General features: G+C 47.9%; 1 protein-coding gene across 1 annotated transcript in view; it reads right to left on the bottom strand.

The window, feature by feature from the left end:
- Positions 1-21,005, bottom strand: part of LOC139235670 (probable G-protein coupled receptor 139) — a 91,211-nt gene extending 70,206 nt beyond the window's left edge. The window contains exons 1-2 of the mRNA XM_070866711.1: positions 20,929-21,005; positions 5,238-5,461 (exon numbers count right to left, since the gene is read on the bottom strand). Of these exons, the coding sequence (XP_070722812.1) occupies positions 5,238-5,461; positions 20,929-21,005 (301 nt within the window). The remainder of the gene's footprint in view (positions 1-5,237; positions 5,462-20,928) is intronic.
- Between the last annotated feature and the right edge of the window lie 2,168 nt (positions 21,006-23,173).

Here is a 23,173-nt window from a genome sequence, read left to right as displayed (position 1 = left end):
TTTACTCTTACCCCAGTGCTGCTCTGCTCTGTTGCCTCCTGCCTTTTGCATTCTTTCTTGGGGCCCTGTTCATCTGAGCTCTCCCCCACTCTAACTAGCTCAGAGCCCTCTCTTGGTTCCGAATACTCCTCGCATTGAGGCACCGAGCTTTCATGCTTGCCTTTTTATTACAGTGGGACAGTGTAGAGGGAGCTTTACTCTGTGTCTCACCCGTGCTGCACCTGTACCGCGAATATCCGCTGGAACAGAATACAGGGATATTTTCTCTAGATCTAACAGATCTGTATCGGCCCTGGAATGGCTGAGACAAGTTAGAGGGAGATGTAGTCTGTGTCTAACCTGTGCTGTACTTGCACTGGAAACGTTTGGTGTAACAGTATAGAGTGAGTTTTATTCTATATTTAACATATTCAGTTCAGAAAAAGTAATGTGATTGAGTACTGTAGACGTGAGTAATTGTGACCTGTCTCTTTATTCAAACTTCAGAGTGCACGTACAACATGGAAGGTCTGCTTATATACAGTGCTCCCAAGGGACGCTGGGATCCCTTGGGACTCCAACAGATACGGCCTATTGTGGTGGTAGAATTCTGGTTACATAGGGTTGCACACATAACATCACTCCCTCCCAAAGTCAATCGTATACTTATTTGCAAGCTGAGATGATCTGGGGCTTTTCGCTCCAGAGTCAATCGTCTCAGTAAAAATACAGGTGCAGGTGAGTTGGTTGGTTCTTCGCTGGATTGCTGCGCAGATGACCTTGCTGGGCTGCTGGGGATGATGAGTTCAGCTTCGTGGTCTACCATGATGTTGGCTGCCACTTGTGTGTGCGTCGGAGGGTCGAAGTTGGTTGCTTGTGGCTGTCTGTGAATCGCAGTTTGGTTTGGTCCAAATGCTTTCTGCAAGTTATTCCATTTGCGAGTTTGACCTGAAACACCCTCCTCCCTTCTTTGGCTATGGCAGGGCCAGCAAGCTATTTGGGACTATGTCCATAGTTGAGTACAAATACAGGGTCATTGACTTCAATATTGCGTTACAAATTTGTGCGATCACGGTACATGCTTTATTGATGCCGCCTGCCCTCGACTTGATCATGGAGATCAGGGTGAACGAGAGAAAGCCTTGTTTTGAGCACCCTTTTCAGGAGCAGCTCAGCTGGGGAACCCCGGTGAAAGAATGGTGTCTGGTGCAGTGGCTGAGCAGGACTCGGGACAGGTGGGTCTGCAGGGATTCTTTTGACAGGTGTTTCAAGCTTTGTTTGATGGTTTGGACTGCACGTTCTGTCTGGTCATTGGATGCGGGCTTGAACGGGGCAGTTGTGATGTGCTTGATCCCATTGTGTGTCATGAATTCCTTGGATTCAGCGCTGGTGAAGCACGGCCCGTTGTCGCTGACAAGGACATCAGGCTGGCCGTGCGTGGCTCGTAGGTTTTCGAAGGTGGCAGTGGACGTGCTTACAGACATTATTACATACTCAATCCAGTTGGAATAGAAATCCACAAGAACGAAGAACATTTTGCCTAGAAATGGGCCAGCAAAGTCAGCGTGGATCCTAGACCACGGTTTGGAGGGCCATGACCAAAAACTTGGGTGCCCTGGGTGCATTGCTCAGTTACGAGCAAGTGGTGCATTAGCACACGCAAGACTCCAAATCTGAGTCGATATCGGGCCACCTGTATGGACATTTCGTCTTTACGCTGCTGGAACAGCTTGATCTCTTCATGCATCTCCGCTGGGATGCTGGACCAGCTCCCATGGAGGATACAGTTTTTACAAGGGACAGTAAAGGACCCTGGCTGGTCCAGGTCCTCATCTGGCGGCCGTAACGGGTGACTTTTCATTTTCAAATGCATCCTTCACCAAGAGCAAGTCTGCAGGCTGTGCCATTTCCACCCCGGTGGTGGGAAAAGTAGCCGACTGAAGGCATCAGTGCAGTTCTCTGTGCCTGGCCAGTGATGAATTACATACTTATATGCATACAGCGTGAGCACCCATCTTTCGATGCGAGCAGAAGCATTGGTTTTAATACCTTTGCTCTCTGTGAATAGCGATATGAGCGGCTTATGGTGAGTTTCTAAATCGAACTAAAGCCTAAACAGATACTGGTGTATTTTTTCATCCCGTAAACGTATGCCAGAGCTTCTTTTTCAATCATGCTGTCGGTTCTTTCGGCCTTGGACAAACACCTGGACGCATAGGAGACCGGTTGCAATGTTCCCAATTCGTTTGCTTATTGTAACATACGCCCGACCCCGTACAAAGATGCATCGCAAGCTAGCACTAAACGATTACATGGATCATACAGGACAAGCAGTTTGTTGGAACATAACAGATTTCGGTCTTTCTCAAAAGCAGTCTCTTTTGATCTCCCCCATGCCTAATAATCTCCCTTGTGCAGCCATATATGTAGAGGTTCTAGCAAGGTGCTCAACCCGAGTAGGAAATTACCAAAATAATTGAGGAGCCCAGGAACGACCGCAGCTCCGTCACGTTCTGTGGTCTCGGTGCGTTCTTGATGGCCTCTGTCTTGGCGTCAGTGCGCCTGGTGCCATCTGCCACGATTCTTCTTCCTAAGAACTCGACCTTTGGCGCCCGGAAAGCACACTTCGAGCGTGTCAACCTGAGTCCCACATGATCTAGCCGATTTGGAACCTCTTCCACGTTCTGCATGTGCTCGATGGTGTTCCGACCTGTGACCAGTATATCATCCTGGAAAACCACGATGTGCAGCACCGACTTTAGCAGACTCTCCATGTCCCTTTGAAAAATAGCCGCGATCGATCGAATTCCAAACGGGCATCTAATGTCGATGAACAGACCTTTGTGCGTGTTGATGCAGGTGAGGCCTTTTTAAGATTCCGCCAGCTCCTGCGTCATGTAGGCCGAGGTCAGGTCAAACTTGGTAAATATCTTTCCTCCTGCCAGTGTCGCAAATAGATTGTCTGCCTTGGGTTGCTGGTACTGGTCCTGCAGCGAAAAATGCTTAATCATTAATTTATAGTCCCGCATATGCTGACCGTGACATCACCCTTGAAAACCAGAACAATCTGACTATCCCACTCGTTGAACTCCACCAGTGCGATGATGTCCTCTCATTGCAGCCTGTCTAACTCGATCTCCACTTTCTCTCGCATCATATATGTCACTGCCCGTGCCTTGTGATGGATGGGTCATGTACCGGGAATCAAATGGATCTGCACCTTCGCCCTCAAGAAACTTCCGATCCCTGGCTCAAACAATGATGGAAACTTGCTCAGAACCTGGGCACATGAGGCGTCATCGATGGATGAAAGCGCTCGGATGTCATCCCAGTTCCAGCGTAATTTTCTCAGCCAGCTTCTGCCGAACAGTGTGGGGCCATCTCCTGACACGATCCTTAGTGGTAGTTCGTGTACTGTTCCATCATAAGAGACTTTTAATATGCTGTGCTGTCAATTATAGGGATCAGCTCTTTCGTGCACGTTTTCAGCTTGGTGTGAATGGGGCTCAGCTTGGGCCTGTCGAAGGCCGTTTTCTCATGATGGACTGACTCGCACCCATGTCCAATTCTATGGATACAGAATTCCGTTCAGTTCAACATTTAACATGATCGGTGGACATTTCGTGGTGAAGGTGTGTACCCCATACACATCTGCCTCCTCGGGTTGAGTCTCTAGTTCAGTTTGATCCACCATGGATCGGTCTTCCACTGCAATGTGGTGCTTTGCAGTGTTTGCAGCTCATCTGCACATTCGCTGGAGGTGTCCCATTGTTCCACAGCCTTTGCACGCATAGTGTTTGAAGCTGCATTGATGGGCTCGATGATCACCTCCGCAATGCCAACAAGCTGTTAACTGCCTCGCATTAATGCTTGATGGCAGACTCTGAGTCATCTGAGATCATGCAGCTGCAGGCGTGTACATTCTGCCATATGCATTCCTGCCTGAAAACGATGTTACTTTGTGTACAGTACTTGCCGAAACATCTGATTGCTGCGAAATTTGTTTGGTGTTATCGCTGGTGGACATAAATGCCTCGGCTATCATTATGGCTTTGCTTAGGTGCAGTGTTTCAACAGTCAATAGATTGCGAAGGATATCCTCATGGCCAATGCCAAACACAAAAAAATCTCTTAGCATTTACTCCAGGCATCCATCAAATTCGCAATGTCCTGCAAGATGCCTTATTTCGCCGACGTAGCTCGCCACTTCCTGGTCTTCAGACCGTTGACATGTGTAAAATCGATACCTTGCCATCAGAATGCTCTCCTTCGGATTTAGGTGCTCCTGGACCAGCGTACACAGTTCGTCATGCGATTTGGTTGTTGGTTTCACTGGAGCAAGAAAATTCTTCATGAGGCCATAGGTTGTTGCCCCGCAGAGAGTGAGGAGGATCACCCTTTGTTTGGCAGCATTCACATTCCCTGCCAGTTGGTCATGAAGTATTAGTCGAGTCGCTGCATGAAGACATCCCAATCGTCCCCTTCTGAGAATTTCTCCAGGATACCAACAGTTCTCTGCATTTTTGCATGATGTTTCATTATCTCGTCGCCAATTGTTATGTCCAGAATAAAGTAATGTGATTGAGTACTGTAGACATGAGGATGTGTGATCTTGGTCTCTTTTTTTCTAACTCCAGAGTGCACGTACAGCATGGGGGGCCTGCTTATATACAATGCTCCCAAGCGATGCTGGGATCCCTTGGGACTCCAACAGATATGCCCTCTGATGGCGGTAGATTGTTGGTTTCATCAGGTTGCATACATAACATAACCCATGTTGTACTTGCCCTGGGAATGTCTGATGGGACAGTGTAGAGGGAGCTTTAATCTGTATCTACTCCATGTCCGTTGTACTCCGTAGAGGACGAAATTCACATTGTGACTCCAGGAGGAGTTCCTCAGCCACAGGGGAAGACGGTTGAGGAGGATTCTAGCGATGACTTTCCCAGTGGCTGGTAACAGGGAGACTTATCTGTAATTGCCACAGTCGGACTTGTCTCCTTTGTTAAAGATGGTCACGATTACTGCATCTCTGAGATCTCCAGGCCTGCTCTCCTCCTTCCAGATGAGAGAGATGAGGTCACGCATTCACGCCAATATTGCCTCTCCACCATACTTTAGTGCCTCAGTGGGGATTCCATCTGCTCCCATTGCCTTGTTGTTCTTGAGCTGGCGGATGGCCTTTTCTATCTCATGCAGGGCTGAGGTTTTGCTGAGATGTTGGCGGGTAGCATGCTGCTGGATGGAGTCGAGGACACTCGAATCAGAGGCAGAGTCTTGGTTCAGGACATCTTCGAAGTGCTCCTTCCAGCGAGTCCTGACGGCCTCAGTGACCTTGATGAGTGTTTCCTCATTCTTGGCCAGCAGTGGAGTGGTGCCTTGGGTGCTTGGGCCATAGGTGGCCTTGACTGCGATGAAGAATCCTCGCACATCACGGCTGTCGGCCAGCTGCTGAGCCTCCTTTAATTTCTCCACCCACCATCTATGCTTTAGGTCACAGGTTTTTTTCTTGAACCTCGGCCTTAAGCCGTCTGTAATGCTGATTTGCTGCTCCCGAGTTGGGTTGTTGTTTTAGGTTCAGAAATACCCTGTGCTTGTGATTAATTAGCTCTTGCATCTCCTGGTCATTCTCATCAAACCAGTCCTGGTGTTTCCTCGATCAGGCTAACATCCCCATCATCGAAGCACTGACCACACTCGACCAGCTGCATTGGGTGGGCCACATTGTTCACAACTATTTTAAGTAGAACAATAATCAGGTTCCCCCTGATTAAAGAGTGGAGGGGGGTCACACTCCAGAAACTTTCATTAAAGTGCCCCCTTGTTTTTTTGAGGGGAAACAAAAACACAAATTAACAATTCAACATAAAGGTAACTTTTGTCAAATCAAATCAAATGAATTAAAATTACAATTCTGTTCCCTCTGGAATGATGCACTCCAGTCTCTCTGGTGCTCACCTCTCATGGAAGGCCACGAGTCTACCGGTGGACACTGCATGCTCAATCTCCAGGGATACCCTGGCTCGACACATGGTTCACATGCCTGACACAAGATTCCCAAAGCAAGGCTCTACTCGGAACTCCTACATGGCAAGCGAGCCTACAGTAGGCAGAGGAAACCTTTCAACGACACCCTCAAAGACTCCTTGATAAAATTCAACAACCCCCTGATACATGGGAGTCCCTGACAAACGTCCGTCCTAAGTTGAGGAAGTGAATCCGGGAGGGCTCTGAGCAGCTCGTGTCTCATCACTGAGAGCATGCAGAAACCAAGCGTAGGAGCATGCGGCAAACCAGTCTCACCCACCCTGTCATTCAACGACTGGCTGTCCCACCTGTGACAGAGACTGTAATTCCCGTACTGGATTGTTTAGTCACGTAAGAACTCACCTTTAGAGTATAAGCAAGTCTTCTTCGATTTGGACGGACTGCCTGTGATGATGATGATGTGTACCTAACCTGTGTTGTGCCTGTCCTGTGCATTTTTGGATTGGCTGTTTAGAGAGACGTTTACCCTGCATCTAAATTATGCTGTACTTGCCCTGGGAGTGTTTGATCGGACAGTGTAGATGGAGCTTCACTCTGTATCTAACCCATGCTGTACCTGCACTGGGAGTGTTTAATGGGACAGTGTAGAGGGAGATTTACTCCGTATCTAACTGGTGCTGTACCTGACCTGGGAGTGTTTGATGCGTCACTGTTGATGGAGCTTTACTCTGTATCTAACATGTGCTGTACATATCCTGGCAGTGTTTGATGGGACAGTGTAGAGGGAGCTTTACTCTGTATCTAACCCGTGCTGTACCTGCCACCAGTGCGCTTGCAGCCTTCTGTAAGAGGTCGGCACCGGAGGGACTGGAGTGCATCATCAGCTCCAGCAACCAAATTTTAATTTGATTTAAGTTTACCGTCCAAAGTTTAATTGGTTTATTTTGTCGGTTATAGTTTCCCTCCCTCCTTTAATCAGGATGCATTTGATTTACAGGTCAACAACAAAATAGTTGTGCTGTACCTGCCCTGGGATTGTTCTTTGGGACAGTGCAGAGGGAGCTTTATTCTGTATCTAACCTGTGCTGTGCATACCCTGGGAATACCTGGTGGGACAGTGCAGATGGATCCTTGCTATGTATTTAACATGTGCTGTACCTGCCCTGGGAGTGTTTGATGAGTCAGCGTACAGCAAGCTTTAAATTGTAACTAACCCGTGCTGTCCCTGCCCTGGGATTCTTTAGGACAGTAGAGAGGCAGCTTTACTCTGTATATAACCGTGTCGTAACGAGCCCACTCCTGCTCCTGTTTCTCATGGCCCTATGCACCCAGCATGCCCCGCGGGGGAGACTGTGACGCACCCAGACTACAGGAGCTCAGTGCGCAGGCGCGGGCCCAGGCTGTGTTGAGAGCATGCGCAGTGCGTGTAATGGCGGAGGAGACATCTTTTTCAGAGGTTCCTGAGAATTGTTCATTTCGGCGGGGCGGAGGGGAATAATCGACCAGCAGGGAGTCGTGGAGGCTTCATAAAGAACCGGTGCCCGCCGCATGCCCGGAATAATAACCGGAATATCGGCGGTTGCAGCTTCGGGGCTTTCTCCCGGTCACAGGCCTCGGCTAACGGCGGCCATCTTCGTGCAGGAAGGCAGGTTCAGCGCTCCGCCATCTTGATTCAGTGAGTAGCAGAGCGCATGCGCAGCCATCTTGGTGCAGGAACAAAGTGAATGATGCCAGTGTCAGGAACTGAACCCAGCCAGAGTCATTACCTTCAGGGGAGGGGAACCAGTGAGTGTAGAACTGAACCCAGCCAGAGTCAGTACCTTCAGGGGAGGGGAACCAGTGAGTGTACAACTGAACCCAGCCAGAGTCAGTACCTTCAGGGGAGGGGAACCAGTGAGTGTACAACTGAACCCAGCCAGAGTCAGTACCTTCAGGGGAGGGGAACCAGTGAGTGCAGAACTGAACACAGCCAGAGTCAGAACCTTCAGGGGAGGGGAACCAGTGAGTGCAGAACTGAACCCAGCCAGAGTCAGCACCTTCAGGGGAGGGGAACCAGTGAGTGTACAACTGAACCCAGCCAGAGTCAGTACCTTCAGGGTAGGGGAACCAGTGAGTGCAGAACTGAACCCAGCCAGAGTCAGTACCTTCAGGGGAGGGGAACCAGTGAGTGTACAACTGAACCCAGCCAGAGTCAGTACCTTCAGGGGAGGGGAACCAGTGAGTGCAGAACTGAACACAGCCAGAGTCAGTACCTTCAGGGGAGGGGAACTAGTGAGTGTAGAACTGAACCCAGCCAGAGTCAGTACCTTCAGGGGAGGGGAACCAGTGAGTGTACAACTGAACCCAGCCAGAGTCAGCACCTTCAGGGGAGGGAAACCCGTGAGTGTAGAACTGAACCCAGCCAGAGTCAGCATCTTCAGGGACCAGTGATTGATTGGTGCCGCGGCCCCGCCCCCCGCCACTGATTGCGGGCGGTTGGGGGGTTTGTTGGTGGGCTCCGCTCGCAGCCTTTGAGCTCGGGGCCCAGGTGAGGCGAGGCGGAGTTGTGCGCAGACGTGGGGACAGCCTATTGTGGGAGATTAGCTGCGGACAGACGACGTTTTGCCCCCCCGCGGAGGATGGATGATCAGCCCGGGCAGTGCGCCCAGCCTCCCTGAGGACTCACAGACTCACGGACACGCGCGGGCGGTGAGATTTGCCGCCGAGTCGGCGGGTGGGGCACCTTCGGGCGGGGACGGGCCTTGGTTACTGTCGGGGGTTGCCGGGAGTTTGGCCGCCATCTTTGGGCAGCACGGGTCCGCCCGCCACGGGGAGCAGGGAGCAACACGGGCGGGGCTTCCTCGACGTCACAATACTTTCCATTGTCCCGCTGCAGGGCAGGGAGCATACGCGGCGGCCATCTTACTGCAGGGAGCAGGTGCAGGATGGGGACCAGTGACATGAACACATGAGAACATCAGAAATAGGAGATGAGTCGGCCCTTTGGCCCCTCGAGCCTGCTGCCATTCAATAAGATGATGACTGCAGCATCTGGGGTGGTTCTCCTTGGAGCAGTGAAGGTGCAGGGCAGGTTTAACAGAGGTGCTCACAATCAGGAAGGCTTTAGATTGAGTCAGGGAACAGAGTGGTTCTGCTCACACAATCAGAGAATGGTTACAGCACGGAAGGCCATTCGGCCCGTCGAGCCCTTGCCTGCTCCCAGCTAGTCCCACTGCCCCGCCCTTCCCCCAGCCCTGCAAATGTTTTCTTTCAGATACTTATCCAACTTTTTTTTTTGAAAGCTGTGATTGAGTCTTCCTCCACCACCCTTTCAGGCCGTGCTTTCCGGATTCTAACCGCTCGCTGCATAAAATAGATTTTCTGATGTCACCTTTGGTTCTTTTGCCATTCACCTCAATTCCTCTGATTCTCCACCTTTCTGCCAATGAGAATAGTAGCTCTCTATCTACTCTGTCCGGACCCCTAATGATTTTGAACACTTCTATCAATTCTCCTCTCAACCTTCTCTGCTCCAAGGAGAACAACCCCAGCGTCTCCAGTCAATCCACGTAACCGAAGTCCCTCATCTCATGAATCATTCTTGTCAATTTTTTCTGCACCCTTTCTGAGGCCTTCACATCCTAATGTGCGGTGCCCAGAATTGGACACAATGCTCCAGTTGAGACCGAACCAGTGTTTTACAAAGGTTCATCATAAGTTTCTTGCCCAGCAACCTGTAAGCTTTTTTAACTGCTTTCTCAACCTGTCCTGCACCTTCAGTAATTTGTGCACATGTACCCGCAGGTCTCACTGTTCATGCACCCCCTTTCGGATTGTACCCTTCAGTTTATATTGTCTATCCTTGTTTATTTCATCATGCTTCTCCAATTTTATTTCTTCACAGGTTCACGGTCTTGCTTTATTTCTTCCTCCAAGCCCCTCAACTTGTTCTTGCAGTGTAATGTTGGCGAGTGGTGATTGATTGCCCTGGGAACCAACAGGAAGAGAGGTCAGGGGCCGTTGGGCCCAGGGAGCAGCGTTTTCTGCAACCAATCGCGGTGCTTGAGGGGTGGATCCTGAGTCGGCCTGTCAGGTGAGTCTGTGTGAACCCCTGTTGAACAATTTATCTTTTAAAAATTAAATCGAGATTTATTTTGTTAACAAAACAATGTAACATTGCTCAGTACTTTGTTTTCCTGGAGTTCCTATTGTGAGTTTCTGACACTTCAGTGCCAAGATAATCAGGTGTTTAAAGGTAATTCATTTCCCTCTTTCCATGACACTGTTAGTTAAAGGGACAGAGATTGATTTCCCCGCATTATGCATTCGTAGTAGTTAAAGTAACATCCTTCCTGTTGGTAGTGAGTTACATTCTGTGCTGGGCGAGATGGCTGGTGGCATCAGCCTTTAAAATACGCATTCTCTTGTTCAACTCTCTCCAGGGTCTCACCCTTCGCTATCTCTGTAACCTCCTCCAGCCCACCAACCCTCTTAATAGTTTGTTTTCTTTGGAACAAAGGAGGCTGAGGGGAGACTTTAATGAGGTGTATAAAATTATGAGGGGCCCAGATATAGTGGAGAGGAAGGACCTATTTCCCTTCACAGAGGGGTCAGCAACCAGCAGAACTTTTTAGCCAGTACGTAGCAAGCCCAACAAGAGAGGGGGAAGTTCTGGACTTAGTATTAGGGACTGAAGCTGGGCAGGTGGAAGGGGTATCAGTGGGAGAGCATTGGTGCTTGTGATCGTAATTCAGTTAGATTTAGGGTAGTTATGGAAAAGGACAAAGATAGACCAGGAATAAAAGTTCTCAATTGGGGAAAAGCCAATTTTACGAAGCTGAATATGTGATTTAGCCAAAGTGGACTGGAAACAGCTATTTGAAATGGTGAGAGATTGGGAAACTTTGGTATTCAGAGGGACCTTGTGTGTCCTTGTACACGAATCACTGAAAGTTAATATGGAGGTACAGCAAGCAACGAAGAAAGCAAATGGTATGTTGGCCTTTATTACAAGAGGATTTGAGTGCAGGAGTAAAGATGTCTTACTGCAATTATATAGGGCCCTGGTGAGACTGCAGCTGGAGTATTGTGTACAGTTTTGGCTGCTTACCAAAGGAAGGATGTACTTGCCATTGAGGATGGCAACGAAGGTTCACCAAACTGAATTCCTGTGGTGGGAGGATTGTCCTATGAGGAGAGATTGAGTAGACCTAGGCACATATTCTCTAGAGTTTAGAAGAATGAGAGATGATCTCATTGAAACATACAAAATTCTTACAAGGCGTGACAGGATAGATGCAGGGAGGATGTTTCTGGCTGAGGAGTCTAGAACCAGGGGTCACAGTCTCAAAATAAGGGGTTGGCCATTTAGGACTGAGAAGAGCAGAAACTTATTTACTCATTAATCTTTGCAATTCTCTACCCCAGAGGGCTGTGGAGGCTCTGCCTTTGAGCATATTTAAGACAGAGATCGATAGATTTTTGTAAATTTAGGGAATCAAGGGATATGGAATAGTGCAGGAAAGTGGAGTTGAGGTAGAAGATCAGCCATGATCTCATTGAATGGCAGAGCAGGCTCGAGGGGCCGAATGGCATACTCCTGCTCTGAAATCTTATGTTCTTATGTTGAAGTTAAATCAGTCCCAGAGCAGTGGGAGGCATTCAATGAGGAGATAATGAGGGTTCAGAGGAAGTATGTTACCTTCAAGAAAAAGGGTGGGACTAATAAATCTAGAGCCCCCTGGATATCAACATAAGAAATAGGGGCAGGAGGAGGCCATAAGGTCCCTCGAGCCTGCACCGCAATTCAATGAGATCATGGCTGATCATCGCCCTCAACTCCACTTTCCCGCCTGATCTCCATATCCCTTGATTCGCTTAATATACAAAAATCTATCAATCTCAACCTTGAATAGACTGAGCATCCACAGCCCTCTGGGGGAGAGAATGCCAAAGATTCACAACCCTCTGAATGAAGAAAATCCTCCTCAATTCTGTCTTAAATGGCCTACCACTTATCCTGAGACTGTGCCCCCTAGTTCGAGACAGTCCAGCCAAGGGAATCAACCACTCAGCATCTAACCTGTCAGTCCCCTTAAGAACCTTGTATGTTTCAATGAGATCACCTCTCATTATTCTAAACTTGAGAGTGTATAGGCCCATTCTACACACTATCTCATCATAAGACAGCCCAGGAATCAATCTTGTGAACCTTTGTTGCACAGTGTCCAAGGCCAGTGGTTCCGTCCTTCGATAAGGAGACCAAAACTGTGCCCAGTACTCCAGGTGTGGTCTCACCAAGGCCCTGTACAATTGTAGCAAGACCTCCTTACTCTTATATTCTAACCCCTTGCAATAAAGGACAAACCATTTGCCTTCCTTATTGCTTGCATACCTGCACGCTCACTTTCTGTGTGTCTTGCACAAGGGCACCCCAAATCTCTCTAAACACCAAAGTTTAAAAGTTTCTCATAATTTAAAAGATATTCTGTTTTTCCTACCAAAGTGAATAACCTCACATTTCCCTACATTATACTCCATCTGCCACCTTACTGCCCACTCACATAATCTATCTATGTATATCTTGCAGACTCTTGTGTTCTCACAGCTTACTGTCCCACCTAGTTTTGTATCATCAGCAAATTTGGATACATTACACTCGGTCCCTTCATCTAGGTCATAAATCATAAAATCATCGAAATTTACAGCATGGCAGGAGACCATTTCAGCCCACTGTGTCCGTGCCGGCCAACAAACAGCTATCCAGCATAATCCCACTCTCCAGCTCTCGGTCCGTAGCCCTGTCGGTGATGACAGTTGAAGTGCACATCCAAGTATTTTTCAAATGTGCTGAGTGTTTCTGCCTCTACCAGCCTTTCAGGCAGTGAGTTCCAGACCCCCACAAACCTCTGGGTGAAGAAATTTCCATTCGTATCTCCTCTGAACCAATTACTTTAAATCTGTGCCTCCTTGTTATTGACCACTCTGCCACAGGAAACAGGTCCTTTCTATCCACTCCATCCAAGCCCCTTATAATTTAATACTTTCATCAGGTCTCCCCTCAGTGTCCTCTGATCCAAAGAAAATGGACTCTGCATCTCCAATCTTTCTTCATCGCCAAAATTCTCCAGTCCAGGCAACATTCTTGTAAATCTCCTCTGTACCCTTTCCAGTACAATCACATCTTTCCTGTAATGTGATGACCAGAACTGCACACAGTATTCCAACTGCGGCCTAACCATTTCAAGCATAACCTCGAGCTCTTGTATTCCATGCCTCGACTAATAAAGGCAAATATTCCATGTGCCTTCTTAACCACCTTATCGACCTGGCCTGCCACTTTCAGGGATCTGTGGACCTACACTTCAAGGTCCCTTTGTTCCTAAACAATTTTCAGTGCTGTAGCATTTAATGTGTAATCCCTTGCCTTGTTAGACCTCCCCAAATGCATTACCTCACACTTATCTGGATTAAATTCCATTTGCCACTTTACTGCCCGCCTGAAAAGTACATTTATAGTTTCCTGCAGTGTGCAGTTTTGTTCTTAATTCTCAACCACACAGCCTATTTTAGTTTCACCTGCAAACGTCTTAATCATACCCCCAACATTGAAGTCCAATTCATTGATATATACCAGAAAAAACAAGGGACCCAGCACTGAGCCCTGCAGAACCCCACTGGAAATAGCCTTCCAGTCACAAAAACACCGAATGGCCCACTCCTGCAACTATTTTCTATGTTTCTATGACCCAACTTCCACAGCTCTCTGAGGCAGCAAATTCCACAGATTTACAACCCTTTGAGAGAAGACATTTATCCTCATCTCAATTTTAAATGGGTGGCCCCTTATTCTAAGATTATGCCCTCTAGTTCGAGTCTCCCCCATCAGTGGAAACATTCTCTCTGCATCCACCTTGTCCCCCCGCCTCATAATCTTATACGTTTCGATAAGATCACCTCTCATTCTTCTGAATTCCAATGGGTAGAGGCCCAAACTACTCAACCTTTCCTCATAAGTCATCCCCCTCATCCCCGAAACCTTCTCTGAACTGCCTCCAAAGCAAGTATATCTTTTCAGAAACATGGATCAGGAAGGCCAAGATTCTATTCGCTTTCCTGATCACTTGCTGTACCTGCATACCATCCTTTTGTGTTTCATGCACAAGTGCCTCCAGGTCCCGCTGTACTGCAGCACTTTGTAATCTTTCTCCATTTAAATAATAACTTGCTCTTTGATTTTTTTTCTGCCAAAGTGCATGACCTCACACTTTCTAATATTATACTCCATCTGCCAAATGTTTTCCCATTCACTTAGCCTGTCTATGTCCTTTTGCAGATTTTATGTGTACTCACATATTGCTTTTCCTCCCATCCTTTGTATCGTCAGCAAACTCGGCAACATTACATTCACTCCCTTCTTCCAAGTTCTTGAATATAGAATGTAAATAGTTGGGGTCCCAGCACTGATCCCTGCATCAACCCACTAGTTACTGGTTGCCAACCAGAGAATGAACCATTTATCCGACTCTCTGTTTTCTGTTAGTTAGCCAATCCTCTATCCTTGCTGATATATTACCCCCAACCCTGTGAACTTTTACGTGGCACCTTGTCAAATGTCTTCTGGAAGTCCAAATACACCACACTCACTTGTTCCCCTTTATCCACCCTGTTTGTTACATCGTCAAAGAATTCCAGCAAATTTGTCAAACATGCCTTCCCCTTCATAAATCCATGCTGACTCTGCCTGACCAAATTTTGCTTTTCCAAATATCCTGCTACTGCTTCTTTAATGATGGACTCCAACATTTTCCCAACCACAGATGTTAGGCTAACTGGTCTATAGTTTCCTGCTTTTTTTCTGCCTCCTTTTTTAAATAAGGACATTACATTTGCAGTTTTCCAATCACTGGGACCTCCCAGAATCCAGGGAATTTTGGTAAATTACAACCAATGCATCCACTGTCCCTGCTGCGACTTCTCTTAAGACCCTAGGATGCAAGCCATCAGCTCCAGGGGATTTATCCGCCTTTAATCCCGTTATCTTACTGAGTACCACCTTCTTAGTGATCGTGTTAAGTTCCTCCCCCCTGTAGCCCCTTGACTGTCCACTGTTGGGATATTGTTAGTGTCCTCGGCCGTAAAGACTGATAGAATATATTTGTTCAGTGTTTCTGCCATCTCCATGTTCCCCATTACTAATTCCCCGATCTCGTCCTCTCAGGGACCAACATTTACTTTAGCCACTCTTTTCCTTTTTATATACCTATAGAAACTCTTGCTATCTGTTTTTATATTTTGTGCTAGTTTACTTTCATAGTCTATCTTCCCTTTCTTAATCATTTTTTTAGTCATTCTTTGCTGGCTTTTAAAAGCTTCCCAGTCTTCTGTCCTCCCACGAGTTTTGGCCACTTTGTATGCCCTTGTTTTTAATTGGATACCGTCCTTTATTTCTTGAGTTAGCCACGGATGGCTATCTTTTCTTTTACACCCTTTCCTCCTCACTGAAATATATTTTTCTTGAGAGTTGTGCAATCAATATCTCCTTAAATGTACACCACTGTTCATCAACCGTCCTACACTTAAATCTATTTTCCCAGTCCACTTTCCCAACTCTGCCCTCATACCTGCATAGTCTCCTTTATTTAAGATTAGTACGCTGGTTAGAGATCCAACTTTCTCACCCACCATCTAAATTTCAAATTCAGATCATGCTATGATCACTCATTCCAAGAGATCCTTTATTAGGAGATTGTTTAGTAATCTTGTCTCATTACACAGGACCAGATCTAAGATGGCCTGCCCCCTGGTTGGTTCCGTTACATACTGCTGAAGGAACCCGTCCCTTATGCACTCTATGAACTCCTCCTCAAGGCTACCCTGACCAATTTGATTTGTCCATTCAATATGGAGGTTAAAATCACCCATGATTATTGCTGTTCCCTTTTTACAAGCCCCCACTATTTCCTGGTTTATGCGCTGACCAACAGAGTAGCTGTTGTTAGGGGGCCTATAGTCGACATCCACCAGTGACTTTTTCCACTTATTGTTCCTTATCTCCACCCAAACCGTTTCAACATCCTGATCATTTGAGCCAATATCGTTTCTTACTATTGCAGTGATTCCATCCTTTATCAATAGAGCTACTCCACGTCCTTTTCCTTTCTTTCTGTCCTTCCGGACTGTCCAGTACCGCTAAATATTTAATTCCCAGACCTGGTCACCTTGCAACCACGCCTCTGTAATGGCTATCAGATCATACCCATTTGTATCTATTTGTGCCGTCAACTCATCTATTTTGTTTCAAATGCTATGTGCATTGAGACAAAGTGTTTTCTTACACGTTTTTCCTGCTTGTTTCCTCTCTCCTTCAAACTCACTTTCTTTATTTTTGCTTTCTAATTCCAGCTTTACTCCCCTCCCTACTGAATCTATTTTCAGGTTCCCATCCCCCTGCCAAGCTAGTTTAACCCCTCCCCAAAAGCACGAGCACACCCCACCGTGAGGATATTGGTACCGGCTCTGTTGAGGTGCAACCCATCTGGTTTGTCCATGTCCCACCTCCCCCAGAAGCGGTCCCAGTGCCTCAGGAAAGTAAAGCCCTCCCGCCTGCACTATTTCTCCAGCCAGCCATTCATCTGCTCTATCCTCCTGTTTCTGTAGTCACTAGCTCGTGACATCGGGAGGAATTCGGAGATTACTAACTTTTGAGGTCCTGCTTTTTAATCTCTCTCCGAGCTCCCTAAACTCTGCCTGCTGGAGAGGGGAGGGAGGGGAAACAGTGAGTGTGGAATTGAAAACAGCCGGAGTTAGTGCCTTCAGGGACGGGGCAGATGGGAGGGAGGGGAACCAGTGAGTATACAACTGGACCCAGCCAGAGTCAGCACCTTCAGGGGAGGGGAACCAGTGAGTGTAGAACTGAACCCAGCCAGAGTCAGTACCTTCAGGGGAGGGGAACCAGTGAGTGTGGAACTGAACCCACCCAGAGTCCGAACCTTCAGGGGAGGGGATCCAGTGAGTGTAGAACTGAACCCAGCCAGAGTCAGCACCATCAGGGGAGGGGAACCAGTGAGTGCAGAACTGAAACCAGATAGATTCAGCAACTTCAGGGGAGGAAAGGAGAGGCAGTTGAGAGGAGGTTGATTCCGGAGATGAGAGGGTTGACTTATAAGGAAATATTGAGTCGGGATAAATGGTTCATTCTCAGTTTGGCAATCAGTAACTAGCGGGCTTCCGCAGGGATCAGTGCTGGGACCCCAACTTTTTACAATCTATATTAACGACTTGGAAGAAGGGACCGAGTGTAGTGTAGCCACATTTGCTGATGATACAAAGATGGGAGGAAATGCAATGTGTGAGGAGGACACACAAAATATGCAAAACCACATTGACAGGCTAAGTGAGTTGGCAAAAACTTGGCAGATGGAGTATAATGTTGGAAAGTGTGAGGTCATGCACTTTAGCAGAAAAAACAATCACATATCAAGTTATTATTTAAAATGGAGAAAGATTGCCAAGTGCTACTGTACAGCGGGACCTGGGGGTACTTATGCATGAAACACAAAAGATCAGTATGCAGGTACAGCAAGTGATCAGGAAGGCCAATGGAATCTTGGCCATTATTACAAAGGGGATGGAGTATAAAAGCTGGGAAGTCATGCTACAGTTGTACAGGGTATTGGTGAGGACACACTTGGAATATTGCGTGCAGTTTTGGTTTCCATATTTACGAAAGGATATACTTGCATTGGAGACAGTTCAGAGAAGGTTCACAAAGTTGATTCTGGAGATGAGGGGTTTGACTTCTGAGGAAAGGTTGAATATGTTGGGCCTACACTCATTGGAATTCAGAAGATAGAAAAGTGATCTTATCGAAACATATAAGATTATGAGGGGGCGTGACAAGGTGGATGCAGAGAGGATGTTTCACTGATGGGGGAGACTAGAACTAGAGGGCATAATCTTAGAATAAGGGGCCTCCATTTAAAACTGAGATGAGGAGAAATTTCTTCTGAGGGTTGTGGATGTGTGGAATTCACTGCCTCTGAGAGGTGTGGAAGCTGGGACATTGTATAAATTTCAGACAGAAATAAACACTTTCTTAAACAATAAGGGGTTATGGGGAGTGGGCAGGGAAGCGGACCTGAGTCCATGATCGGATCAGCCATGATGGTATTAAATGGCGGAGCAGGTTCGAGGGGCCGCATGGCTTACTGCTGCTCCTATATCGTATGTTACCCAGTGAGTGCAGAACTGAAACCAGACAGAGTCAGCATCTTCAGGGGAGGAGAGGGGAACCAGTGAGTGTAGAACTGAACCCAGCCAGAGTCAGCACCTTCAGGGGAGGGGAACCAGTGAGTGCAGAACTGAACCCAGCCATAGTCAGTACTTTCAGGGGAAGGGAACCAGTGAGTGTAGAACTGAACCCAGCCAGAGTCAGTACCTTCAGGGGAGAGGAACCAGTGAGTGTGGAATTGAACCCAGCCAGAGTCAGTACCTTCAGGGGAGGGGAACCAGTGAGTGTAGAACTGAACCCAGCCAGAGTCAGTACCTTCAGGGGAGAGGAACCAGTGAGTGTAGAACTGAACCCAGCCAGAGTCAGTACCTTCAGGGGAGGAGAGAGATGGGTGGGAGGGAAATGAGTGATTGGCGAACTGATCGCAGCCAGATTCTACACCTTCAGGGAATGAGAGGGGAACCAGAGAGTCTATATCTGAACCCAGCAAGAGTCAGCACCCTAAGGGGAGTGGCAGATGGGAGGGAGGGGTACCAGTGAGTGCAAAATGGATCCCAGCCAGAGTTAGCACCTTCAGGGCAGGGGAACCAGTGAGTGCATAACTGAAACCAGATAGATTCAGCATCTTCAGCGGTGGAGAGGGGAGGCAGTTCAGAGAAGGTTTACGAGGTTGATTCTGGAGATGAGGGGATGGACTAATGAGGAAATGTTGAGGAGGTTGGGGGCAATATATTAGCATGGATTGAGGATTGGCTAACTGACAGAAAACAGAGAGTCGGGATAAATGGTTCATTCTCGGGTTGGCAACTCGTAACTCGTGGGGTGCCGCAGGGATCAGTGCTGGGACCCCAACTATTTACAATCTATATTAACGACGTGGAAGAAGGGACTGAGTGTAACGTAGCCAGGTTTGCTGACGATACAAAGATGGGAGGAAAAGCAATGTGTGAGCACACAAAAAATCTGCAAAAGGACATAAACAGGCTAAGTGAGTGGGGAAAAATTTGTCAGATGGAGTATAATGTTGGAAAGTGTGAGGTCATGTACTTTAGCAGAAAAAAAAATCAAAGAACAAGTTATTATTTAAATGGAGAAAGATTGCGAAGTGCTGCAGTACAGCGGGACCTGGAGGTACTTCTGCATGAAACACAAAAGAATAGTATGCAGGTACACCAAGTGATCAGGAACGCCAATGGTATCTTGGCTTTTATTGCAAAGGGGATGGAGTATACAAGCAGGGAAGTCTTGCTACAGCTATATAAGGTATTGGTGAGGCCACAGCTGGACTACTGCGTGCAGTTTTGGTTTCCATATTTACGAAAGGATATACTTGCTTTGGAGGCAGTTCAGAGAAGGTTCACTAGGTTGATTCCAGGGATGAGGGGGTTGACCTATGAGGTTGAGTAGGTTGGGCCTCTAATCATTGGAATTCAGAAGAATGAGAGGTAATCTTATCGAAATGTATAAGATTATGAGGGGTTTTGACAAGGTGGATGCAGAGAGGATGTTTCTACTGATAGGTGAGACTAGAACTAGAGGGCATAATCTTCGAATATGGGGCCGCCCATTTAAAACAGAGATGAGGAGAAATTTCTTCTATCAAACGGTTGTAAATCTGTGGAATTTGCTGCCTCAGAGAGCTGTGGAAGCTGGGACATTGAATAAAATTAAGACAGAAATCGACAGTTTCTTAAACGATAAGAGATTATGGGGAGCAGGCCGGTAAGTGGAGCTGAGTCCATGATCAGATCAGGCATGATCTTTTTGAATGGCGGAGCAGGCTCGAGCAGCGCTATAGCCTACTCCTGCTCCTATTTCTTATGTTCTTCTGTTCCCTGCCCGCTCCCCATAACCACTTATCACCTTATTGTTTAGAAACTGAGCCATTGTGAGGAGGGTCCAGTGATCCTGCTGGGAAATGCATGTGTGAGGCCTCAGGTGAGGACAGTGGAATAGCCTGTCGACACTCACTGTCGAGGTTCACACATGGAGATCGGGCACATGGGACATATATTGGAGAGAAACTGGTGAATGTAGAACTGAACCCAGCCAGAGTCAGCACCTTCATGGGAGGAGAGGGAGGGGAACCAGTGAGTGTAGAACTGAACCCAGCCAGAGTCAATACCTTCAGGGGAGGGGAACCAGTGAGTGTAGAACTGAACCCAGCCAGAGTCAGTACCTTCAGGGGAGGGGAACCAGTGAGTGTAGAACTGAACACAGCCAGAGTCAGTACCTTCAGGGGAGGAGAGGGAGGGGAACCAGTGAGTGTAGAACTGAACCCAGCCAGAGTCAGCACCTTCAGGGGAGGGGAACCAGTGAGTGTAGAACTGAACCCAGCCAGAGTCAGTACCTTTAGGGGAGCAGAGGGACGGGAACCAGTGAGTGTAGTACTGAGAATAACCAGAATCACCACACACATTGGAGGGGAACCAGTGAGTGTACAAGTGAACCCAGCTAGAGTCCACTCCTATAGGAGAAGGAAGTGTACCAGTGAGTGTATTTCTGAACCCAGTCAGAATTGGTGGTGAAAACTCTGAGTGGAGGAGAAATGTTTAGAATTGTGTGTTGATTTGGATTTCAGCACAGCAGGAGAGACAATGTGTGGGACAGGGATTTACAGCTTTGGAAGAACAAGAGAGGACAGAATGTTCCATGGAAACTAGGAGGCCAAGTTTCGACTGACCCATAGGACGGTGCACCTCCGAGAGGTCCGCCGACTTTCTTGAAGGAAAAGTGAGCCTTATACTTACCTCGGGATTCTCCACGGTGATCTGGCCTGCTTTGGGCTGAGCACAAGAGAAGCAGCGGGGGGCGGAGCTACAGCCATGCGCCAAAAAGAGTGTCGGCAGCTGCCTGTGTGTGCAGTGGGGTCTGCGTGTGTACACAGTAGCTCCTGGCCCTCCCAGCGTGTCGTGGCTGTGGGCGATCCTATCACTGGCCGAAGGAACGACGCGATGTTCACTTCCCCTAGCCCGGGCCGAGTAGCCTGCCTGCCTGAGCCTCGCCTTGCCGCCCCTCGCCTTGCCTCACCGTCCCTCACCTCGCCGCTGCCTGTCCTCGGGCCTCGCATCACTGCCACTGCTCTTACGTCAAGGCCTCCCTGTCGGCCCGCCCAAACACCAGCTCCGTGATGGGGCCGTCTGACCATCTCTCCGACGGGCCCCACCCGACCACCTCCCCGGCGGCGGGCCCCACCCAAACTCTTCCCCGGCGGCGGGCCCTGCCCAAACTCTTCCCCAGTGGCACGCCCCGCCTGAACTCTTCAACCTTCAAAATGTAAGGAGGCAGGCAGGGCTGTGTGTGCTGCTGGAGGGCTCGCAGTGCTCCTGAACGGATAGGTGCTGCAGTAGCTGAGGTAGCAAATTTTAATTTTTTATTTATTGATTGATTTTTAATTTATTTTTAAATGTTATTTATTGATTGAGTTATTGATCATTTATTATTGATGATGGTTCTTTATTTTTAAAAGTGAAGTATTTAATGCTTTGGAAAATCCTCGAACTTCCCTTCCCTCCACAACCCCTCCGCCACCCGCCATCTCTGGCTACCGGCGCCTGATTTCTAAAGTCTCCACAAGGTTTTTCTGAGCGTACAAAAGTGAGCACTGACTCAGGCCTAAATTAGTTTTGAGTAACTTTTCGCTGTCTAAACTTGCTTAACTAGCCAAAACGGGCGTAAGTGGCTGGAAAAAGAAACTGAACTAACTGACTGAAAGTGGAACAAACTAAACGTGGAGAATTGTGATTTATTGGATACTCCAAAACAATAGGAGCAACTCCTGTCGAAACCTGGCCCCGAGATGTGTCTATCCTGAATTTGTGTCTTGCACTGACAGTGATGAGTTTTGTTATTTCCTTTTACAGCATATTAAAAGGGGAGATTTTCAGACAGGAAACAGAAACCAAACATCGCGTCAAGATCTGACGGAGTCAATCGATTCATCAGGACCTGAATATCATCGGTATTTGAAAGCGGAACAAGAAATATTTGTCTGTCCTGCCTGTGGGACAATATTTTAAATATCAGTGTGACTGGAAAAGCACCGAGACACACACACACCTGAGTGAGTGTTCCAGTGCACTGCCTGTGGAAAGAGCTTTAACCAGTTACACAGCTTGAAGAAACATCGCACCATTCACAGCGCGGAGAAACTGTAAACGTGTTGTGTGTGTGGGTGAGGCTTCAACTGATCATCCAACCATGGAGAGTCACATGGATACCCGCACCATGGAGAAACCGTGGAAATGTGGGGACTGTGGGAAGGGATTCAGGTCGCCATCAGAACTGGAAATTCATCGACGCATTCACACTGGGGAGAGGCCATTCACCTGCTCCGTGTGTGGGAAGAGATTCACTCAGTCATCCCACCTGCAGTCACACCAGCGAATTCACACTGGGGAGAGGCTGTTCACCTGCTCTGAGTGTGGGAAGGGATTCTTTCAGTCATCTGACCTGCTGGCACACCAGCGAGTTCACACTTGGGAGAGGCCGTTCACCTTCTCCGTGTGTGGGAAGGGATTCACTCAGCCATCGCACCTGCTGGCACACCAGGGAATTCATACTAGGGAGAGGCCATTCACCTGCTCTGAGTGTGGGAAAGGATTCTTTTGGTCATCCGGCCTGCTGAGACACCAGCGAGTTCACACTGGGGAGAGGCCGTTCACCTGCTCTGAGTGTGGGAAGGGATTCACTCAGTCATCCACCCTGCTGGCACACCAGCGAGTTCACAACTGACTGCAGGGGTGGAATCTGCTGTTAATCACATCCTGACTGAACCATGTACATTCTGACAATTGGAGTTTGTTTTTGCTGATGATAACTCCTGTAACTGGACTGGAGTTTAATATTTGGGATATAGACAAATAAATACATAAATGGAGGGATGAAATCTCGCCTCTGGGGGGAGGCGGGAGGCTGACGTCCAGGTCACCTTGTCGGAGGCACACCTGCTTGCCAGGCATCGTCGTGTGTAACCTGGTTTCAAATGATTGAAAA

The sequence above is a fragment of the Pristiophorus japonicus genome, chromosome 23 (genome assembly GCF_044704955.1).
Source record: "Pristiophorus japonicus isolate sPriJap1 chromosome 23, sPriJap1.hap1, whole genome shotgun sequence".
Classification (NCBI taxonomy): Eukaryota; Metazoa; Chordata; class Chondrichthyes; family Pristiophoridae; genus Pristiophorus; species Pristiophorus japonicus.
This window is presented reverse-complemented; position numbering and strand designations above follow the sequence as displayed.